The sequence below is a fragment of the Elaeis guineensis genome, chromosome 4 (genome assembly GCF_000442705.2).
Source record: "Elaeis guineensis isolate ETL-2024a chromosome 4, EG11, whole genome shotgun sequence".
NCBI classification, from domain to species: Eukaryota; Viridiplantae; Streptophyta; class Magnoliopsida; order Arecales; family Arecaceae; genus Elaeis; species Elaeis guineensis.
In genome coordinates this window covers 42,274,275-42,297,416 of record NC_025996.2, presented here as the reverse complement: position 1 = coordinate 42,297,416, position 23,142 = coordinate 42,274,275, and the positions used below count along the sequence as shown (strand labels likewise).

The 23,142-nt window shown below is 37.0% G+C and overlaps 2 protein-coding genes and 1 pseudogene across 4 annotated transcripts; 1 reads left to right on the top strand and 2 right to left on the bottom strand.

Annotated features, from left to right (window-relative positions):
* The first annotated feature begins 4,088 nt into the window (after nt 1-4,088).
* LOC105036356 (copper-transporting ATPase HMA5) lies at nt 4,089-11,402 on the top strand. The gene is made up of 6 exons (XM_073256447.1): nt 4,089-4,480; nt 5,480-6,871; nt 7,690-7,944; nt 9,520-9,642; nt 10,058-10,534; nt 10,741-11,402. The coding sequence occupies exons 1-6, from the start codon at nt 4,160-4,162 to the stop codon at nt 11,149-11,151; spliced, it is 2,979 nt and encodes a 992-aa protein (XP_073112548.1). The 5' UTR covers nt 4,089-4,159; the 3' UTR covers nt 11,152-11,402.
* Nucleotides 11,403-11,548: 146 nt separating this feature from the next.
* LOC105034609 (pentatricopeptide repeat-containing protein At5g39350-like) lies at nt 11,549-20,476 on the bottom strand (annotated as a pseudogene).
* LOC109505092 (retrovirus-related Pol polyprotein from transposon TNT 1-94) lies at nt 13,507-19,364 on the bottom strand. Of its 3 annotated transcripts, none has more exons than XM_073256449.1 (3): nt 19,292-19,364; nt 17,772-19,112; nt 13,507-17,686 (listed from the first exon to the last, which is right to left on the bottom strand). In XM_073256449.1, the coding sequence occupies exons 2-3, from the start codon at nt 18,518-18,520 to the stop codon at nt 16,795-16,797; spliced, it is 1,641 nt and encodes a 546-aa protein (XP_073112550.1). In that variant the 5' UTR covers nt 18,521-19,112; nt 19,292-19,364; the 3' UTR covers nt 13,507-16,794. The 3 variants fall into 3 exon arrangements, with proteins under 3 accessions (XP_073112550.1, XP_019702589.2, XP_019702588.2); XM_019847030.3 differs by having other exon boundaries at nt 17,159-17,708; XM_019847029.3 differs by having other exon boundaries at nt 17,159-17,682.
* Nucleotides 20,477-23,142: the final 2,666 nt, after the last annotated feature.

Here is a 23,142-nt window from a genome sequence, read left to right as displayed (position 1 = left end):
TGTCCAATCCAGGGAACACTCTGAGCAAGTCAAATCTAATTGACGGCTGAAACCTCCGCAATTCTGAAGAGGGACCATGTTATTCTACAGTAAATGATGATATGCAATCCATTGATTGTATTTACCTCATGGCACCGCTTCCATCCATCTAAATGCTAGGTTGAAGACCGATAACATGGGAAGAAACTAATAAAAATGATGTGAGATAATTGGCATCATGCACCGCCACATGATGTAAGATATAATTACTTACACAAAGAAATCTCTTTCATAAAATATGTAGCATGGTGACAATTATATCACGTGCTATAAGGTTTTGATTGGATGAACCATGCTGCAAGGCCAGTGTTAGCCATTTGGTTCCATAAAAGAAAATTGTGTTATTGTAGAGGCCCTTTGAATAACCATGCATGTCCATGTCTCCACAGTTGGCGGAGCCGGGACTTAGCTACCTTGGTCTTTTTATAACAGAGTTGGGTCAGGTTTGCAATTAAATACCTTTGACACATCTGATCACTTCCGTTACGCAAACTATTAATCCTTGGAGGATGATGTGATAGTATCCGTCCAATGGACACCATTTTTAGGGAGACAATTTTGCTTGGAGTGACATCATGTGGGACCACTGATAAAGATCGTGAGGCAGTGGGTGGCAGAATTGCATCCGTAACGTCTAATCTTTTATCATCCATTTCTTAAGAAAAGGCTTGCCTGTCGTGTTTGTGCGGTCAACTCTGTGTATTGTCACGAGCTTTTATTTATTATTTTTTTAAACCCGAAAAAACTACGTCCTCAACTTTTCATTAGAAATTATTGTGACCACCAAAAAAAAAAAAAAAAACTTATATCTTACAATAGATGCACCATATATGGCAATTTGAGATAAGCCGTATGACCATTAAGGTTCATAAAAATGAAAAATTTGACCGACATGCATATTTTGGTGCTTCCAAATTCATGTATCTTTGTCACAGGTTGTCATTTCTTGCTTGCAATCAGATAGCTTGCCATCTCCTTCTCGGGAGAGAATAATAAGAAACCATGGAAGTATGAAATCAGGCTGTTTTTCTATAATGCGAGAAGCTGTATTCGGGCTCTTTATAGCTGTCAAGCAATTGTTTGTCTGAAAGAATCCATCAGTAATTTTCAAGTGTGACAACATTTTCTGAGCAAATTTAATTAAGTGTGAAATTCGATACTTTTATGCCGCGAAGAGTATCTACTCATTTTTGAACTTTGTACCAGGCTGAACGGCTTGTATGTTGTTCATAATAAAATATATAACAAAATCTTTCAGGGAAATCAACCACTTTACATTGCATTTGGAAGAAATAATATACATAGTGTGTGATTTTTTTTTAGGTACAAAACAGACGGTCACACCAATTTAATATAAGAACAGTCCAAAAAATTTTGTAGAATTTGCATACCGTCATCACTAGGCTTCTATAGTAAATCATCGAAATAGTCAGCGATACAAGCCGCCATCTAATTTGCTGCAGTGTTCACTTTTTAAAAGATATGTCGGATTCGCACGGTAGCAACTTGTCGAAAAAAAAATCTAAACATTTCGAATGAGCAGATGAATTTTGAAGTGCATGGTGCCTCCCTGAATCTATAAGATAATAGTAGCAGAGTCACCTTTTAAAAAAATTTTCTTCGTATGAAACTGCTATCTAGCAAAAATAATATCCATCCAAACTGTACGAAGCTTCACTATCGGAACTGAAGACTCAAAAAGATGAGATCTACCGGCCATCAAAAATTTACTATCTGAACTTCGGATGACAGCTCGCACCATTTTTTTTAGCTCTACTATCATCAAAGTTTATTTTGATAAATTTTTGAGATGAGAGCTCTTCAAAAATAGATATAATCTTACGGATCGTTATCGGAGCGGTCAGAAAATTTCAGAGTCCGGATGTGTCAAGAGACAGGATGGCAGAATCCGGATTTGTTCCATGTAACATGTATAGCAAAACATCAACATCTATAATTTAAAATAATACTGGTCCTCCAGTGACCGCTCATAGCCACCCAAACGGAGAAACGCTAATAAAACTCCATTCAAGTACCTTTAATTTTATATCTAATAAGTATTTTAATCTAATATCTTCTTGAAAAAGCATAATAATATTCTTCATCCACACATCAACATCTATAATACATTTTGTTTACTAAGAAAGCTAAAGATAATCCATTAATAAATGATGAATCCCACACTAAATTATCATATTTGATACAAAAATTGGACGAGAACGATGGTAAAATAAATAGTGAATTCTAAATTTAATTTTTTAATAGAGAAGATAAAATAAATATCATTAGGAAGTTGATATTTATTTTTACTTATTAGATTCTGAGCGGAGGGAATTCAGAATTGCTATTTTTTATAAAAATACCTTCACTTATATTATATTAATATAATTATATTATATAATTAATATTACTTATATTAATATATATTATGTTAATATTGTATTAATATATTATAAATATATCAATACATTGATTAATAATTTTTATTTAATATATTAATATATTTATTAATAAATATTAATTATTAAAAATAAATATTATTAATGATCAGTAAATCTACTATAGGATTTATTAACAGTTAATATATTTATTTATATACCAAAATATACTAAAATTTATTTATAATAAAAAATATATTTTATAACATATGTTTATTTAATTTGAAAATATTTATTAACTTATATAAATTTATTTCTATCGAGATGTTTTATATTGATAGCCTTCATATAAATAAACCATGAGTGGCAAACAAAGGAATTGAACAAAAAGAATTTATTACCGGAATTACTTATTTAAAAATATTATTGAAATTTGATAATCCTTCCATATAACATCACGTCCAATCAAATATAATAATTTTTTTTGGTGCTATATTTTTGAATAATTTTTTACCAATTAAACATAATAAAATTTATTTTTTCATATAATTTTTTTAATAAATAATTTTTAAAAATTATCAAACTACCCCATTATTTAGGATATTCCAACCGAACGAACTTTTATAGAAAAAAAAAAGAAGGAAAGAATGGTGGTGGCGGGCTTACATTCTCTTTTCCTCGTTGGGTGAAGGAGGCAGCGCATAAGATTATTTTTTTTATTTTTAATTTTAATTATATTGGAACTCTAATACATATTTTCATCAATCAAATATAATAAAATTTATTTTTTCATACGATCATTTTTTTTTCAGATAAATAATTTTTAAAAATTATTAGATTACCCTATAAATTGGGATATTCCAACCAAACAAACCTTTGCGGAGAAAGAAGGAATGGTGGTTGGCTCGCTCGCGTTCTCTTTTCCTCGTTGGGTAAGGGAGGCAGCGCACAAGATTATGTTCCTCACTTTCAGTTTTAGTTGCATTCGAACTCTATTACATATTATTTTTACTTATTAAAAATTTATCTTTACAATTACATTAGGACTTTAATATACACCCTTTCAATAAAAAAATCCAGCCGGAGTTGATTATTTGAACTTCGTCTATTAGGTATGACGAATATTATGCTACCACCTGATAAGATTTATTGGGATGGGATGCTTTAATTTCACTTTGACCACTTGACTGAAAAAAATTAACTGCCAAAGCGGCCCTGGTCCAGGCCAACGTCCAGGTGCAAAACCTCCAACTTTACGTATGCCCCTGTTAAATATTAATTATGACGTTCGTTTCTTCGCTCCGTCCAAGCATTAAACTCTGGGTTCCAGAAATTTCTTGCGTCTCAACGCCTAAAGTGCGGCCCATCCAGCCCAAGCCTCTCTTCCCACGTGAACTTCTTTGTGCGCCGCTAAAATGGACACTCTCTTTCTAAGCCTCTCTTCCCACTCCTCTTGCTCCAATGGACGCCACTACAATCCCGAGTGGAGGCCTAGGCCCACCTAATCAATACCAACCCGAATTTCCCGTTGATCCACCACGAAACGGGCATCACAAGTCGTGCTGGTGCCACGTGTACGTTCCTGATCCAGGCTCGTTACTGTTTCATACGTAAATAAGATTGCGTTCCTCCATTTTAAACTCCGCAACAACCTCCAAGCTGTTTTTCGAATATTTGTGGTGCGTTGGAGGCAAGCATAAGTAGAGAGGCAGATCAAAGTGAAGGAGAGATAGAGGGAAAGAATGGCGAGTAGAGCCTTCTTTCTGTCGTGCCTTCGCGCCGAGGGCTCTTACCGGAGCCTCTCGCCACGGCCGCGCTACCCGTCGATGCCGAAATATCCCAAGGGGGCAAAGGCCTCGGCCGCGGCGGCGCAGGATGGGGAGGAGCAGGAGGAGGAGGAGGAGGAGGAGAAGGTGGCGTTATTCTCCGTGCTTGGTATGACCTGCGCCGCCTGTGCTGGATCGGTCGAGAAAGCGATCAAGCGGCTGCCGGGGATCCACGACGCCGCCGTCGACGTTCTCAACGACAGGGTCCAAGTCATCTTCTATCCCGCCTTCGTTTCTGTGCGTCCTCTCTTCTTTTTCTATGTTGCATATGTTCCCGATTTTATTTTTGTGTATGTTTATACGGAATTTTGCATTGACTTGATTGTCAGATTTCGTAACACCTTTGATTGTTTGTTAGTGAAATCCTTATGATCTGTTTTTGTTGACTTCATCAAAAAAAAAACCTGGCTAGAATATATTATTTGAGTTTTTTTGATCCCGTGTAGATATCTTGAATCTACTAGTTGCATAACCGGTGTGATACTAAATACACGATCATACAAATTCTCATGTACTCTCTCCATTTAAGTCTTAGCGTCAAATTCCATTCAAATATAATTATAAGTATCGTAAATCTAATCTAGATCTGTACTATAGCATCTCTTAGTCCAGACAAGCTATAGATTGAGTTTGTCCTGATATCTTCAAAAATACTAGCCGGAAGATATCATTTTAGTTTATTTGAGTTTTTTGGTCCTGTATGAGTACCCGAGATCTATCCATTGTATAGTTGACGTGGGACTAAACTCATGTGGATGCTCATAGTTTTATTTAAGAAGCAATTATTTGGGCAAATATCAATACCTCTTTTTATGGAACAGGAAAATTTACATTGAGTTTTGATTTGGTGGAGACATATCTGAGTTTAATGTTTGACATTGTATATTTAATATGTATCACTGTCAAATAATGATACCAGGACCACATTTTATAGTATGCATAATTCCTATGTGTAAAGCCAATGTCAAAATTTGCTGACATGATATAATGTTTTGACTTGGAATTGCTTCACCTTTTGGATTCTTTTGTCGTACATCATGTAAATCAATTAGTTGCATAATGTCTCCACAATATCTGGACATTTTCTTAATCACAATTCAGATATGTTCTTCTAAATATGGAGAGTGAAGTTCATCTTTGTTCTTCTCGTTTTTTGCTTTGTCTTTCTCCGTGTTCCTGTTTCACAAAACTAGATTTTATGTGAATGTAAATGTCACGAATGCTTGCATCTCCCAGGAGGATACGATTAGAGAAACTATCGAAGATGTTGGATTTGAAGCTGCACTAATCAAAGAGGAGGCTAAAGAAAAGCCTACTCTAATATGTAGGTTGCACATAAAAGGAATGACTTGTACATCTTGCTCGAGTACCATTGAATCGGCTTTGCAAGCTGTTGCTGGTGTACAGAAAGCTTTAGTAGCCTTGGCAACTGAAGAAGCAGAGATCTGCTATGATCCTAAGCTTGTAAGCGCCGCCCAACTAATGGAGGTAGTTGCAGACACTGGGTTTGAAGGTATACTTATTACCACAGGGGAAGATAGGAATAGAGCTGAGCTCAAAGTTGATGGAGAACTTGATGGAAGATATAAGTCTATGGTTAAAAATTCTCTACAAGCACTCCCTGGAGTTGAAGATGTAAACATTGATCCTGTGCTTCACAAAATTACTGTAGCTTACAAGTCAGATCAAACAGGTCCTCGGAACTTCATTGAAATTATTGGATCAGCAGGGTCTGGGCGTCTCAGGGCATCAATATACCCAGAGGGAGGGGGAAGGGAACTTCACAAGCGTGAGGAGATAAAGCAGTACTACCGATCCTTTCTTTGGAGTTTGGTGTTCACAATCCCGGTGTTTCTCACTTCCATGGTGTTTATGCATATCCCAGGGATTAAATATGGACTGGATAAGAAAGTTGTGAACATGTTGAGCATCGGAGAGCTTCTGAGATGGATTTTATCTACCCCTGTCCAGTTTATAATTGGCAGAAGGTTTTATACTGGTGCTTACAAAGCTTTGAGAATTGGATCCGCGAATATGGATGTGTTGGTTGCCCTTGGTACGAATGCTGCATACTTTTATTCACTGTACTCGGTGCTCAGAGCAGCAACTTCACAAAATTTCGAGGGGACTGATTTTTTTGAAACAAGTTCGATGCTTATCTCATTCATCCTTCTGGGTAAGTATCTTGAGATCTTGGCCAAGGGTAAAACATCAGAGGCCATCGCAAAACTCATGGATTTGGCACCAGAAACTGCAACACTTTTAACCTATGACAATGATGGAAATGTCGTAAATGAAAAGGAGATTGATAGTCGACTGATACAAAAGAACGATGTGATTAAAGTAATGCCTGGTGGAAAGGTAGCTTCTGATGGTTTTGTTATTTGGGGTCAGAGTTATGTCAATGAGAGCATGATAACCGGGGAATCACGACCTGTTGGAAAGAGGAAGGGAGATACTGTGATTGGTGGGACTGTGAATGAAAATGGTGTGTTGCATGTACAGGCAACTCATGTTGGATCAGAGAGTGCTCTATCGCAGATTGTTCGTCTTGTTGAATCAGCACAAATGGCCAAAGCACCTGTGCAGAAGTTTGCTGATCGCATTTCCAAGTATTTTGTGCCTCTTGTAAGTAAATTTTCAATTCCTTTTTTTCCTCTTTGTTTATCAGTGGAACCTTCTATTCTGGTATAGAGTGGTCCACTGCTCTGAACTGTCCTGACTTTTGAATGACAAAATAATAAATGTAGTTTAGTGGCCCTTTTCCTTGTGTTGCACTAAACACTTGAATCTTCCTAGTCACTTAACAACTGTTAATAATGGGTCATGGGTCCTCCAAATTTGTTCTAGATTATTTAGAAGGTGAAAACTTTTTCATCACTGATCTCTAAATGTTTAGGAAGTTATATTCAAGCAGAGGCCTTTCTTCTTGATTGTGATTCATTGGTGATACATCCTTGTTATTTAATTTTTGTAATATCTGTTTATTATACTTTGTGTTTTCTTTCTTCAGGACTAGATGCTAAGCTGTTTTTACCCCTCTGTGGACTATCTTGATTCCACTAATTAATAGATTCCAGATTGGCAAATGGCACCTGAGGCATTAGCTTTTACCAAATCGACATTATTATAAATAAATAACTAAATACCTTATATTCAAAGGCATAAAATAAATTTAAAAAAAACACATTATCTAAACTCTATATCTGTTTGTCTGTCTGTCTATTGTCTATCTGTCTGTATCTATAATCACATATATTTATGAAAATTACTAATTGTCTATCATAAATCTACTGGTTTTTGACACGCTGGCTTGCTGAGCTATCACTGATTTAAGCAAATAAAATCACGCAAACATACATAAGCTAAAGCTACTTCTAACAATTCATGGACAAATATCTAAGATATCCTGGATCAAAGACGATTACATGCTTTTGGTCATGCAGGTTATCATTCTTGCATTCTTTACGTGGGTTGCATGGTTTTTAGCGGGAAAGTTCAGTAGCTACCCGAAGTCTTGGATACCATCCTCCATGGACAGCTTTGAACTTGCTCTACAATTTGGCATATCAGTTATGGTCATAGCCTGCCCATGTGCCCTTGGCCTGGCAACTCCAACAGCTGTTATGGTTGGAACTGGAGTTGGTGCTTCTCAAGGTGTGCTGATTAAAGGGGGACAAGCACTGGAGAGTGCACATAAGGTCTGTATGAATAGCTTTTCTGATTTTTATATTCTGATTATTGAAAGGTGCCTGTTGATGCTAATCTTGTGGGGTTGAATACACTCTGCTAAACCATCACTGCACATGCTCACCAGTGACTGGTCTGGCATTTTACTATCCTGTGAGTGACACCAATGATAAGACACAAGTTCAATTTATATCTCACTGATTTCTGCAAAATGAAGAGGTTAGGAGAATATTGTTATGCCCAGGTCATTTGCTGGCTAGTCCGATTTATTACTTGAGTGAAAGTTTTGCTGGCATTTTATTCATCAGCGATAGCATCCATCTGTTATGGCTTCTACAATTCTATATGCACAGTGATTGTTTAAACTTGTAGCAGACAGCATTTACTACAGTATACAACCATATGATTAATTGTATTATTACTCCACATTTTGTAATATTTGTCCCTTCAGCGGGGTTCATTAAAAGGGTATCCTGCAAGTTATATTTAGTCATTTATCTTACTCTGTGTTGTAAAATGGTAGTTTTGTGGGTTAAGTCTCATATATGCTGGATAGAAGAGATGTATTTTGCAATCTGCTTACGTTTTAATCCATTCTACAAGTTTAAATATGATTTTGAATAAACTTTGTAGGTGGCAACTCTACATAAGCATGAATGAGAGGTTTGAGTTTCCAAACAAAAAAGATGCATGAATATTTTGTCATATTATAGAAAGCACCCTTCTTATGGGACCAAATTCTTGAAAATTTTCATTACACCTGTTCTCCCCCTGAACTTTGAGTATGGAACATGGCAATTTTTTTCTTATTTTCACTCTTCAGTTGTATTGTAGGTTTTGGGTCCAATATATAAGAATCTGTGATCATTTTAAAGGATAAATAGTGAAAAATTAGCATAATGTCTCACAAGTTTGTAGTTCAAAGGAAAAGTAGGTAACAAATTGTAGAGCATAAATGGCCTGCGAAGACCAAAAAGGAAGTTGTCAGAAGGATATGAAATGTATTGAACTGGCAGATGACGTAACCTTGATAGGAAAAAAGAGTGAAGAAGGATTTACCGAGATGAATCCAGATATATGCGGTAAAGCTTGTTGGTTGGGGTACAGCATAAGGTTAAGATTGTCAGGCAACAATACATAAATAAATATATGAGTCTTACGTCCAACAAGGTGATAGAAGCATAGAAGGATTACCATCCTCTGGTTAGCATAGTTTGAATATATGGGTCAGTCATGCCAATTTCAGATGAATATGGAACATGTTCTTTCATTTTTGATATTCTTTTGCCAATCTAAGATGGGGTCACTTTGAAAGTTTTCGCACATGCAAACTTTCTAGTATGATGTATCAGATTGTCCTTACCTGCCAGCAAACCTTTAACTAGCTGCTGTTGGTGGAATTTAATTCCACATAATATTTTGATACAAGTTATTAAGATCATCTTGGAAGGTGCAATTAATCTGCCATTAGATGCTTGTCTGATACTTTAAATTATTAAGCAAATATACATATTTGGTGCTGAAGTATTTTGAAGTTTTGAATATTAAGCAATTACATAACAGAGGCTGGACATTACTCTTTGTAGGTCGATTGTGTTGTTTTTGACAAGACAGGCACTCTTACCACTGGAAAGCCTGTTGTTGTAAGCACAAGGTTGTTGAAGCATATGTTGTTACGTGATTTCTATGAATGTGTTGCTGCGGCTGAGGTAGGTTATCTTTTCCATGACTCTTTTTCAAATAACTGTTTCAGCTTATTATGTCATGCAATATCATGCAATTCCTTACATGCAAGAGACTTTGTTTAATATATAAAGAACAATGTTAATAAGCCTGGTGGAAGTGTTATCTATGATGACTGAATTATCACCTTGCAACATTCTGCCTGCTTTTAAAACAGAAGCCTCCCGTTTTCAAGGTACCGAACTGGTTAGTAATTGCTATCAGATAGCTGATGGTGCTTGTTCAACATTTCTATCTTCATAATGCCAATTTCTTCCCCTCACATTCTAATGTTATCAGTTATTTCTTATTAGTAAACATAATTTACAAGTGAAAATTTTCCTACCCAGTGCTTACTTTCTTTTGTGAGTAATACCTTACAATATGCTACATTTTGCATAGGTCAACAGTGAGCACCCGCTGGCAAAGGCCATCGTTCAGTACGCCAAAATGATTAGAGAAGAAGAAAACCATGTGTGGCCTGAAGCACAAGACTTCATTTCTGTAACAGGCCATGGTGTCAAAGCAACGGTTAGAAACAAAGAAATAGTTGTTGGCAACAAAAGCTTGATGGTGGAATCAGGCATCCATGTCCCTGTTGCAGCCCTTGACATTCTAGCTGAAGCTGAGGAAATGGCACAAACCGGAATAATGGTTTCAATGGATGGAGAACTTGTTGGAACAATAGCGATTTCTGATCCACTGAAGCCCAATGCCCAAGATGTAATATCTCTTCTTAGGTCCATGGAAGTGAAGAGCATTATGGTAACAGGGGATAACTGGGGTACTGCAAATGCGATCGCCAAAGAAGTTGGGATTGATACTGTTGTTGCTGAAGCAAAACCAGAACAAAAAGCACAGAAAGTAAAGGAACTACAGGTATCCAGATAACTTTTCTAATCTTTCTCATCATTGACAAGTGCTTTTGCATTCATCTGTATGTATACATGAATATATACAGGTGCAGATAGACAAATAGATATCCAACTATTAGAAATCTAATAACTCTGACTTGGTTTTGTGTCAGAGTCATCATTTTACAAATATTCTACTAATAACATTCTCATGTCTCATGTGCATTGTAGATGTCTGGCTTGACAGTGGCCATGGTTGGTGATGGAATCAATGACTCACCGGCGCTTGTTTCTGCTGATGTTGGAATGGCCATAGGCACTGGTACTGATATTGCCGTTGAAGCTGCTGACATAGTTCTCATGAAGAGCAACTTGGAGGATGTAATAACTGCAATCGATCTCTCGAGGAAAACTTTTTTCCGTATCCACATGAACTACATCTGGGCTCTTGGTTACAACATCATGGGCATACCTATTGCTGCTGGGGTTCTTTTCCCATCTGCCAGATTCCGGTTGCCACCATGGGTTGCTGGTGCTGCAATGGCTGCTTCGTCGGTGAGTGTTGTTTGTTGCTCTCTCTTGCTAAAGAACTACAAAAGGCCCAAGAAGTTGGACACTCTCAGGGAGATCTTGGTTGAATGAGTCTATGCCACCAAAATGATGGCAATAGACTTATAGCATGGAATAGGCTACTCACTATTCCTTTTAGTTACCGCTTTGTCCTTGTACATTATAAACACTTTGGGTCTATTTGGTTGGGGTGTGTTAGATTATCTTGATTTTTAAAAATCATTTATCTGAAAAAATAATTATGAAGAAAAATAATTTTCACTACATTTAGTTGGTGAAAAATTATTCTGAAAAATGATACTGAAAAAAGATTACTGCGTTTAGTTGGAGATAATCTTATATAGAAATATGATGAAATTTATAAATATTTTCTTCAATATAAAATAATTTTTTAATTCTAGGCTTTCATTGTCATCTCCAATCAGTTTTTATATCGTAATTATAATCACATAGCCATTTGCATAATACCATTTGTATTTAATTTTTTTATAAAAACTCTTTATTGAATGAATTTAGAAAGACATCAAAATAAATTCAATGATTATATATGCTTCTTTATTAGAAGCATTTTTATCAAATATAGATTACCATCACTCGAAAATTTATTAAATACTTAATTCTTTCATGATATTTGTTTTACCTTCTCTCTTTGAAAAATAAATATAGGATCCACCAATTCTTTTATCATCTCTATCTTTCATTTTTTATACCAAACATCTCCAGATCAGATTATCCCCAACCAAACATATCCTAAAAGAAATATGAATCTAGAGTACCATGCATATTAAGTGCATTTTGCTCCCTCCACTTGTTCTCTTTACTCATCTCAATCCAATATCAAGACATGCCTATTCTATGGAGTAGACCTGTCCCTTCAACAATACACGACATATTACTTTCCTACTTATTCCATAACCAAATATCACCTTTAACATATCAAAGCAGCCTCTATCCTCTTGGTCCCAGGCTCGTAAGTCCAGGATCCACGCGGAGGTTAGCAAGGCTTCCTTTATCACCGGTTAACTCTTCAAGATCCCTACGTCAACGCCAAATCGAAGCCGGCAGCCTACAAATGGAATCAGGCAGCCTTTTGATACCACAATGACCAGCTTCAACTAATCCTAGGTTTCTAAGGCTTGCACGCTTTAATAAAACACAAAAAGAGATCAAATATACGTGGGATGCGGAGGAGACCTACTGATTCAGGCAAGCTATTAAGGCTATATCCTTCAAAATAAAGGCATTGTGTACTGCTCAGCCATAATTGCATGCATTCTTTTCTTGAAATAAACTTTGCCAGATCATGTATCATATAGTGGACATCTTGCCAGTAACAGCAAAATCAAAGAATGATCTTCCTCGTAATTCATTGAAATATTCACTGACAATGTCTTCCACAAGCCATCAATTATCTGACTACAATAACTTTGTCAAAGTAATAATAATTCAGAAACATGGAACAATAAAGAAAACAAGGTTTTAGAAAATAATGAAACATCAGAAATGATGCCCTTGCCAAATAACCTACAATCTGGTTCGCCGTAACAAGCATTTAGAGAACAAAATAGTTACTAAAGCCACTCAACAATCTAATTCGACAATTTGCTACCAGTATCATCATGGCTATACATTCCTGACCTCAATTAAACTACATCCTGGCTCTTTCCTTAACACTCTTTCCACCATCATTCTCCTCACGGGTTCCACATCTTCCCACCTCCCAAGCGCAGCATAGATATTCCCCAATAACACATAATTCCCTGTGTTCTCTGGCTCAATCTCAAACAAGCGCTCGGCAGCCAACTTTCCAAAGTCCACCTTCTCATGGATTACACAAGCACCAAGAAGAGCACCCCACACTGCATGGTTTGGCTCAAAAGGTATCCCTCTGATCAGTTCATATGCTTCCAACCAAGTAGATCTACAATGCATGCATAGTGATCAACACGCAGTTTCATCCCATGCACCTTTAGCATTCTGTCAAACAAGCCCAGGCCCTCATCCACCAAACCAGCAGGGCTGCATGAATACAGCACAGAAGTGCAGGTGACCTCATTAGGCTCTACTCCAGACTCCACCATCTGATCGAAAAGCCAAATCGCAGTCTTTGCATGCCCATGCATTCCATACCCCGCTATCATTGCACTCAAAGACACCAAGTCCTTTACTGGTAGCTTATCAAAGAGCTCCCAAGCCATGCCCAAGTTCCCAGCCTTGGCATAGATATCAACCAAACCAGTGCTTGCCTCAAAACTCCGAGTGAAGCCCATCCTATACAACAATGTATATTCTTGGCTTGTTGCACGTCTGCAGACTCTGCATAGGCTGGAAGGATGCTTGCAATTGTAGCGAAAACAGGTTGTACTGCTTCTGCTAACATTACTTTCAACTGTTTTATAGCATCTCCTGTCTGCCTATGTCGGGCATACCCCGAAATATTGTAGGAAAAAAATGGTAGGATTGTAACTACGGTATTTGCCTGAGGTGTGAAACACCGTCTTAAAGGATAGATTCTATCCCTCTTAGGTATAGAAGGTACTTTGATGGCTATCCCCCAGGATATAACAGGCCTTCCCAATTATGTGTACTCACAAGTGAGGAAGCAAGAGTAGCAGAAATAAAAACAAGAATAAACCCAGCAAGAAAAACTTGAAGTGAAGATTTTTTTCTGCACAATGAGACAGCAACTAGGTGAAAAGATATATGAATAAAAGCTATTTGTCATTGAGAAAAAGTTGGGGAGAAAAATTTGCTGGTTGGTTTTTAAGAGGGCTAAGTGGGGTAGTATTTTTAGGCCACTTAGATGAGAGAACGTTGGTAAAGTGGCTAAAAATCTAGCTAGAATCAGGTGAAAGCAAATCTTTAATAGAATAGTAAATAGGACCAAAAAATCAGCTGAAAATCAGGAACAAACTAGAAATAGGTATAGGGCTGACTTGGTCTTCATGCGTTTTGAAATACTACGTAATTCCAACAATCCCCCACATATTTCAAAAGGCAAAGAATATCACCAAACAAATGCTGGGTTAACTCAACTGAGTGTAATGCATCGAAACTGGTGCCTTAGAAAGAATGAGTTATAATTTGCAAGATTATTGGTGAGGTTTATAACTTCTATGAACCAAAAAAATCTTATAGAGTAGATTATAAGTTTCACCAATCACACTACACTCCTACAATTTTTGCTACTCATCGCGGGTTTGCGCTAATAGGCCATGCGCATGCCTGGTTATTCATGAGTGCTCTAGAGATCTTGCCAAAGAATCTCATAGGAGCGGCCCCACTCCGTGCTCACATAGGTTATTACATCAAGTATACACTGCAATTCAATACACCACTGATAAGGGATATGGAATTCAATAAGAGCTTAACCTCTCATTAATTATAGTTTGCACTATCTACACCATAGGAAGGGAAATAATATTAATAGTACTTTTCTTGATCAACAAATGACTTGTTATTACCCAAATGAGCCTACTTCATGGGATCACCAGTCACATAGGTTGGGTTACCATCATTGTTGATTTCTCAAAGTCAGCTTTAGTCCCATTCTCCTCGATGTTTCATTTATGAATTTTCTTCCCAAAGGTTTAGTTAGAGGATCGGCTAAATTCAACTATGACTTCACATAATCGATGGATATAGTTCCATCCTTAAGCAGCTGCTTTACTATATCATGTCTTAAATGAATGTGTCTATTTTTGCCATTATATATTTTATTTTTCACAATGGCTATTGCAGCCTGGCAGTCATAATACATAGAAACAAAAGGTGTGGTTTTATATTCAATGGAATATCTGCTAAGAAATTTTTCAACCACTCAGCCTCATTTCCAGCCAACTCAAGGGCTAGAAACTCTGATTCTATGATGGATTTAGCAATGATAGTTTGTTTGGCTGATTTCCAAGTTACTACACCCCCATCAAGGGTGAACACATATCCACTAGTGGATTTTGTCTCATTTGAATCAGAGATCCAGTTAGCATTGCTGTATCCTTCTAATATAACGGAAAATCCACTATACAAAATACTATAGTTCATGGTACCTCTCAAATATCTAATTAGTCTGACTAAAGCAGTCCAATGATCACGATTGAGATTTTGAGTATATCTACTCAATCTACACACTGCATAAGCAATATCAAGTCGTGTATAGTTCATTAAATACATCAGACTCCCAATAATCTGAGCATATTCAAACTGAGCCACACTATCACCTATATTTTTTTAATTGAGTGTTAGCATCATAAGGAGTACAAACAGGTGTGTCATCAAAATGACCAAACCTTTTAAGTAGTCTCTCAACATAATGTTCTTGTGTCAACATCAGGCTATTCATATCTCTTATGATTTTAACATCCAAAATCACATTGGCTTCTCCCATATCTTTCACATCAAATTGGGAGGCTAAGAAACCTTTTGTTTCTTTCACAATTTTGAGATCAGTTCCAAAAATGAGCATGTCATCCACATACAAACTGATAATCACACAGTCAATATCAATAGTCTTGGTGTACACACATTTATCTACTCCAATAGAAGAAAATTCAATATCCATTAAAACTCTATCAAATTTTTCATGCCATTATTTTGGAGCTTCTTTTAAACCATATAAAAATTTTCACAATTTGCACACTTGGTTTTCATTACCGGGAACAACACAACCCTCAGGTTGAACCATATAAATTTCTTCTTCTAAATCACTATTTAGAAAAGCAGTTTTAACATCTATTTAGTGAAACAAGATTATAAATAGAAGCTAAAGCGATCAAAATCCGATTTAAAAAAATTCTGATCACTGGTGCAAAAATATCAAAATAGTCAACATTTGGTTTTTGATTAAAATTCTTGGCAACAAGTCTAGCTTTGTATTTATTAATAGAACCATCGGGATTAATTTTTTTTTAAAAATCCATTTACACCCAATAGGTTTTGCTCCAAGAGGTAAATCAACTAGTTCCCAAGTTTAATTATGCGAAATTGAATCAAGTTCATTTTTGATAGCTTCTTTCCAAAAATGACCATTAGAAAAGGAGATAGCTTCAGAAAAAGACATAGGATCATTATCAACAAGATAGGTACAAAAATTATTTTCAAATAAATTTTTCTTTCTACGTCTTTTGCTCCTTCTCAAACTTAAATCCAAGTTTCCAAAACCAACATTTCTAGAAAGCCCAGGAGTTATTTTCTCATATTTTAAAGAAAATATATTTTCAAAGAATTCAGCATTCTTTGTTTCAACTATAGTGTTACACTCAAGCACATCACTTTTCAAAACAAGAAATCTGTATGCTGCACTATAATCAGCATATCCAATAAACATGCAATTTGAAGTTTTAGATCCTATTTTTTTTTCCTTAAGTTCAGGTAACACTTTAGCAAGATACCCCCACAATTTCAAATATTTCAAGTTAGGGGTATAACCCTTCCATAATTCAAAAGGTATCTATCAGTCTTTTTATATGGAATCCTATTTTGAATATGACATGCAGATAAGATGGCTTCACCCCAAAGGTTATTAGGTGCATGGGAACTAACAAGCATAGAGTTTATCATTTCTTTTAGTATTCTATTTTTTCTTTCTGCTACTCTATGTGATTTAGGAGAATAAGGAGGTGTAACCTCATGAATTATACCTTCCTTCTCACAAAAATCATTAAACAAAACATATTCCCCACCTCTATCTGATCTAACTCTTTTAATCTTTTTACTTAATTAATTTTCTACTTCGACTTTATATAATAGAAACATACTAAAGGCCTCATCTTTATTTCTCAATAAATAAACCTTAGTATACTTAGAATAATCATTAATAAAAGTGATATAATATCTCTTTCCACCTCTAGTCATAGTTTGTTTTAAATCACTTAAATCAGTATGAATTAATCCTAAAAGTTTAGATTCTATTTCCATAGATGTACAAGTTTTTCTAATTGTTTTGGTTTCAGCACAAATTTCACATTTGTTCATGCAAGCATTACTAATGTCAGAAATTAATTCTACAGATTGTATTTTCTTAATATATGATATGCTAACATGCCCAAGTCTACCATGCCACAAATTAACATCATCAAGCATATAAACAGAAGAAGTACATGCATTTTTATTAATTACTTCAGCAACATTAAGTACAAAAAGTTTCTGATTATAATATCCCTTATCCATAAAAATATTATTCTTTGTCATTACTACCTTATCAAATTCGAATGATACCTTTACCCCAACCTTTCCCAATAGGGCCACAGAAACTAGGTTCACTCTTATGGTAGGAACATGGAGCACTTCATTCAATGCCAATGTCTTGCTTGAGGTGAGCTTGAGAAGAACTTTTCCTTTTTCAAGAACTTGGGTAGATCTTGAGTCACCTAAGTAAACAGTTTCTTCTCCTTCCCCTACTGATGTGTAGGAGGTAAAGGCATTTTTGTTTGCATAGATATGCCTGATGGTACCAGAGTCTACCACCCAATCTTTCATAGTTGCTACCATATTCACTTGAGAAATGACCACAGCAATAATGTCATTGTCATCTGCTTGAACCAAATTTGCATTTGGCTTAGTAGGATTGTCATGTCTCCCTCTTCCTGCACTGAGGTGCATGGTGCCCTGGCTTGCCACAAACAAAACAATATCTTTTCTTTTTAAAGGTAGGGTTATTGGGTTTGGGTTTATAATCAGGTTTAGAGTGTCCATACCTTTTATGCTTATTCGACTTGTCTTGCACCAGGTTGGCTTTCGAGATCACCTCCTTGATCCTTGTAGCCTCCACTTGCTTTATATTCCTATCTTCGATGATGATGTGTACAATCAGATCTTCCAGCGACATCTTGCGCTTGTGTTTGAGTTGTTGCTTGTAGTCACTCCATGAGTCAGGTAGTTTTTTTATCAGCATCCCAGCTACAAAACTTTCTGGCAGCTCAATGTTTTCAGGCTTCAAGTCGTCTATCGTCTTGATATCCTTGTCGATCTGCATCTTGATATCCTCGTCTTCAATCATATGCCAGCGAGCATAATTTCCTATCACAAATCTTTGTTGGCCAACATCTTCAACAGTGTACTTCTTATTCATGGACTCCCATATTTGCTTTGCTTCTTTGTAGGGATAATATACATCGAATAGATCATTTGATAAGGTACTAAGATTAGTGTTTCCACAAACCTTATTTGCATGCTTCCAAATCTCTATGTTGCTGGCATAGTCAGGTGTTCCTTCTTTAGGCTTTGCTTGAGTTAGAGCAAAGTCAACATTGTACATGTCAAGAGCTGAGAGGATGCACTCTTGCCATCTTTTAAAGTTGTTGCCACAAAACACTTCAATTTTGGAGGTGTTTGGAAACCCCATATGTGCAATGAGAGGTATGGTAGGAAGCAATGGCATGGCAACAGCAGCGGGTGTAGCATTGGAGGAACCGGCGGCAATAGTACTAGTAGCAGTGGGATCCATATCTATCCTTTAGATTGTAGGAAAAGGAAAATGGTAGGATTGTAACTACAGTATTTGCCTGAGGCGTGAAACACTGTCCTAAAGGATAGATTCCGCCCCTCATAGGTGCAAAAGGTATTTTGATGGCTACCCCCTAAAATACAACAGGCCTTCCCAATTATGTGCACTCACAAGTGAGAAAGCAGGAGTAGCAAAAATAAAAACAAGAATTAACACAGCAAGAAAAACTTGAAGTGAAGATTTTTTTTCTGCACAATGAGACAGCAACCAGTTGAAAAGATATATGAATAAAAGCTGTTTGTCATTGAGAAAAAGTTGGGGAGAAAAATCTACTGGTTGGTTTTTAAGAGGGCTAAGGGGGGTAGTATTTTTAGGCCACTTAGGTGAGAGGACGTTGGTAAAGTGGCTGAAAATCTGGATAGAATCAGGTGAAATAAAATCTTTAACAGAATAGTAAACACGACAAAAAAATCAGCTGAAAATCAGGAACAAACTAGAAACATGTATAGGGCTGACCTGGTCTTCATGCCTTTTGAAATACCACGTAATTCCAACAATAATTGCATTCCATGTCCCTGCTCTTTTTGACAACCTGACAAACACCAGCAAGCTCAAGTTCATGCTATTGCATTTAGCATACAGGTCAATAAGAGCAGTCTCCACAATGATATCCAATTCAAGCCTCAGTCTACTACAAAACCCATGAATGCATTTTCCATGCTTTATAGATGCCAATGGACAGCAAGCTGAGAGCAAAGAAGCCATTGTTACCGAATTGGGTGCGACTCCCATCAACTGCATCTGACAAGAAAGAGAAAGGGCTTCTCTCTCCCTTCCATTGAGAGCATACCCCGCTATCATCGCAGTCCATGAGACAACATCCCTCTCACACTTTCCATTATCAAATACTCTTCTTGCCTCCTACCACACTTTGCATACATATCAATTAAAGCGTTTCTCACTGAAACATATCCTCCAAATCCCTTCTCCTCCACCAACTCATGGACCTGCAGACCCCTCCTCAAGTCCTTCAAATAAGCACATGCCAGTAGCACCGACACCACGGTGGCCCAATCAATCTCCACACCAGAACCCGCCAACCGATCGAAGATCAAAACTGCCTCCTCATCACACCCGTTTTGCACGTATCCTGCGATCATGGTGTTCCAAGAAACAACAGTTCTGTTGGTCATTCCATCAAACACCATCGTCGCCGAGCCCTTATCCCCACAATTCATGTACATAGCCATTAGAGAATTCTGAACATATTCGTCCGAACCGACCCCGGAAACCAGTGCCTTGCAATGGACAACACTCCCCAAATGAAGCAGCAAGAGATCGCCACAAGCCTTGAGAGCGAAAGGATACGAGAAGTTATCGGGGCGGAGGCCGGAGGAGACCATGTGGGCAAAGAGGTGGAGGGCGTCGCTATGGAGGCCGCATTGGACGTAGCCTCGGATGAGGGTGTTATAGAGGACGGAGGTCTTCATCCTCCCGGGAATTTTGTCGAACAGGAGGCGGGCGTGGACGGTGTGGCCGCAGATCGAGTAGAAGGCAGCGAGTTTGGAGACGAGGGAGACAGAAGTGGAGGAGTTGAGGAGGAGACCGGAGGAGATGAAGAGAGCATGGATTTGTTTTCCCGGGAGGAGGGCTTTGGAGCGGGTGAGGGATCGAAGGAAGGAGAGGCATTGGGTTGCGGTGAGCGGGAGCACGGGAGGAGAAAGTTTGGAAAGCATGCAAGAAGGGCCATTCATTCACGAGGTGCGGATCCAAGGTTTTTCTGGGCTTTTGCCGAGTACTTTACTGAAGTAGTTGGGGCCTAGGAGGCGAGGTTACTGTTATACTAAAACCAATCTTTAAAATCCAGAAACGTATATTTTGCAAACTTGAATAATTTTTGAGAGAAAGGAAAAAGGGGTTCTCGCATCCAAACCAACGTATATACAGATACATACACGCAAACTGTTAAAATGCAGTTTTTATTTGTGCAAAGGTTTCCATCCACCTTATGGATACCCATTTTAATAATTTTACTAATAAAACTCTTTTATTAATGAAAAACTTGTTAGAATATTAAATCATATTAAATAAATAATTATTTTATTAAAATTATTAAATTAATATAGAAATTAATGATATTTTCGATAATCATATAGATGGTTCATTAGATTATAATAATATTTTATTCATTTTTATTATATTTTTATAATCATGATATTATTTAAAAATGAAAGTATAATCATTAATAATTTGCTATATTGCAATTAAGTATCGGATACAATAATTTTCTATTGCTTATTATATGCAGTGCTGGAGGAGATGATGATAACGAGGAGGATGATTAGTGCCTAGAATCCTGCCAATTTCAACTGTGTTTCTGTTATATATATATAGAATTGTAATTTAATTGGACCAAAATCAAAGCATGTTCGCATGGTAGCACGACTGAAAAAGTTTATTCTTTCTAAAATCACATTAAGATGAAAAGTAGTTACTAAGATGAGTCAGTTGGATGATTAGAAACAGGGCCCCATGGTCTGATAATAGACTGTTGATAAGCAAAGGTCATGAACTGAGCAATGCATGAGACCAAATGATCCAACAAACTCTGGCACGACAACGGTACAAACAACACAGTGGCAAAACATCTTCAATTTACAACTAGCAACAAGGAGATTGAAAAGCATGAGTGGTAGTTAAATGGGGACGAGCTGCTCCTGAAATATGCTGGCGAGTTAAATGATTTGATTATTAATTAGGTCTCAAGCTAGAGAACAGATAACCAGTATTATTAAGTTAAATGATGCGTGGCTGTCTACCCGCCCACCGAAGGACCACTTCCCAGGGCTGTTCGGCCTTTCACAATTGAAGAACGTCTCCGTAGCAGAGGCTCTTTCCCTATTCCAAAGCACAACTAGCCGGCAATTTCTTGTTCCGTGTGATTTTAACTCGGGGCAATCGAATTTACTACAAGAATTAGCTGCAGTAAAACTCGTGGAAGGTCAAAATCTTATGCAATGGAAATGGTTCCAGACCAAAAAATTCTCCACAAAATATTTTTACGGCTTTCTGCTGGATGGAGTCAGACCTTTCTTTAGTGCGATTATATGGAACATCCGAGTGCCAGAGAAGGTCAAGTATTTTTCCTATCTCTGTTTCCTTAACAAAATACAAACGAAGGCTAATCTAAACAAGAAGGGATGGAAAGGCTCAGCAAGCTGCTCCTTATGCAGCTTGCACTTGGAAACGGTAGACCATCTCATACTGTAATGTCCATTTTGTCGTTTAGTCTGGTCCATTCTTCTGAAAAATTTTTAGGTTCCTGACCTGCCACATGATCAGTTTATGCTTTGGAACTCTTGGCGTGCAGACAAGCATGTGTAATTTCTCCTGAAAGGTTTGGAAATACTGGTTGTCACGACTCAATGGACTTTATGGAAAGAATGCAACAAACGCTGCTTCCAATTCCACGCTTACTTACCAAAATCTGTGGCCAAACAAGCAGCACATCTAGTTCTATCTTGGACCCATTGTATTCCCAAATAAAAACAAAACTCTAATTCCATCATTCGCATCACAACAGGTCTTCGATGTCTGTTGGAAACTGAGTTGAAGTGACATTGCTAACATGAACCATGTTTTAAAGGATGGAGGTAGATTCTGAAGGCACTAAGTCAACCTTGTTTATAGCGTTCTACTTTGCTTCAATTTGGAGTTAGCCATGATACATCCTGGAATCTTGTTTTACAATCCTAACTCTGAAAGAACCATGGTAGTCTTAGCAGAAACCTGATAGCTTTCTCAGCTATCCCTACAACTCTGTCTTCTTTTAACCTTCCTCTCTGAAAACCTGTAACCACCCCCCTTCGTGCTCTGCTTCGTCATGTCCCCAAGCTTTCTCTCTTTTCACCACAGCTGTACCTTCACTTTCACTTTAATAAAATAAAATATGGGTGGCTCTACCTCTCATTTCATCAAAAAAAAAAAAAAAAGCATCAGTATTGTAGGGTCAAATTCCATCATAAGCATAAAAATTGAAAAGAAAAAGAAAAAAGATACATGCCAACTAACATTTTAGTAGCAATCTTTCACATTCTTGTATCCCCTAATGCTGACCATATTTCGCAAGAGATCTCCATGAGTACGGTTAGACACATGCACACACAAGAACATGCATGCATGAGCATCAACAAATATTGCAGCAATCTTTTACGTTTTGGATCTTCCTCTGATTAGTGCATTGTGACCAGCCACTTCACTAGTATCATATGTAGAGAAATTCTTTGTGCACCATGGTGGTGTAGAAAATTCGACGTAAAGCACACCATTTTATGTGATTAGTCCACATAACCATCATTTTCTAATACGTACTTAATACTTGCAGTTCTATTTTTTCGTTTAAAAAATTTGTACGATGAAAATACTCATATTTTTTGAAAAAAATTATGGCATCCTATGGTATATTATGCTTTCTATATGCAAGATGCCATAATATGACCTAAAAAATTATTACATTCTATTGATATTATAACATCTTGCATTAAATTATGACTTCCTGCACTTGCATACAGGAAGTCATAATATGGCCAAGATATTATAATATAGAAGGGGTATTTTTATCC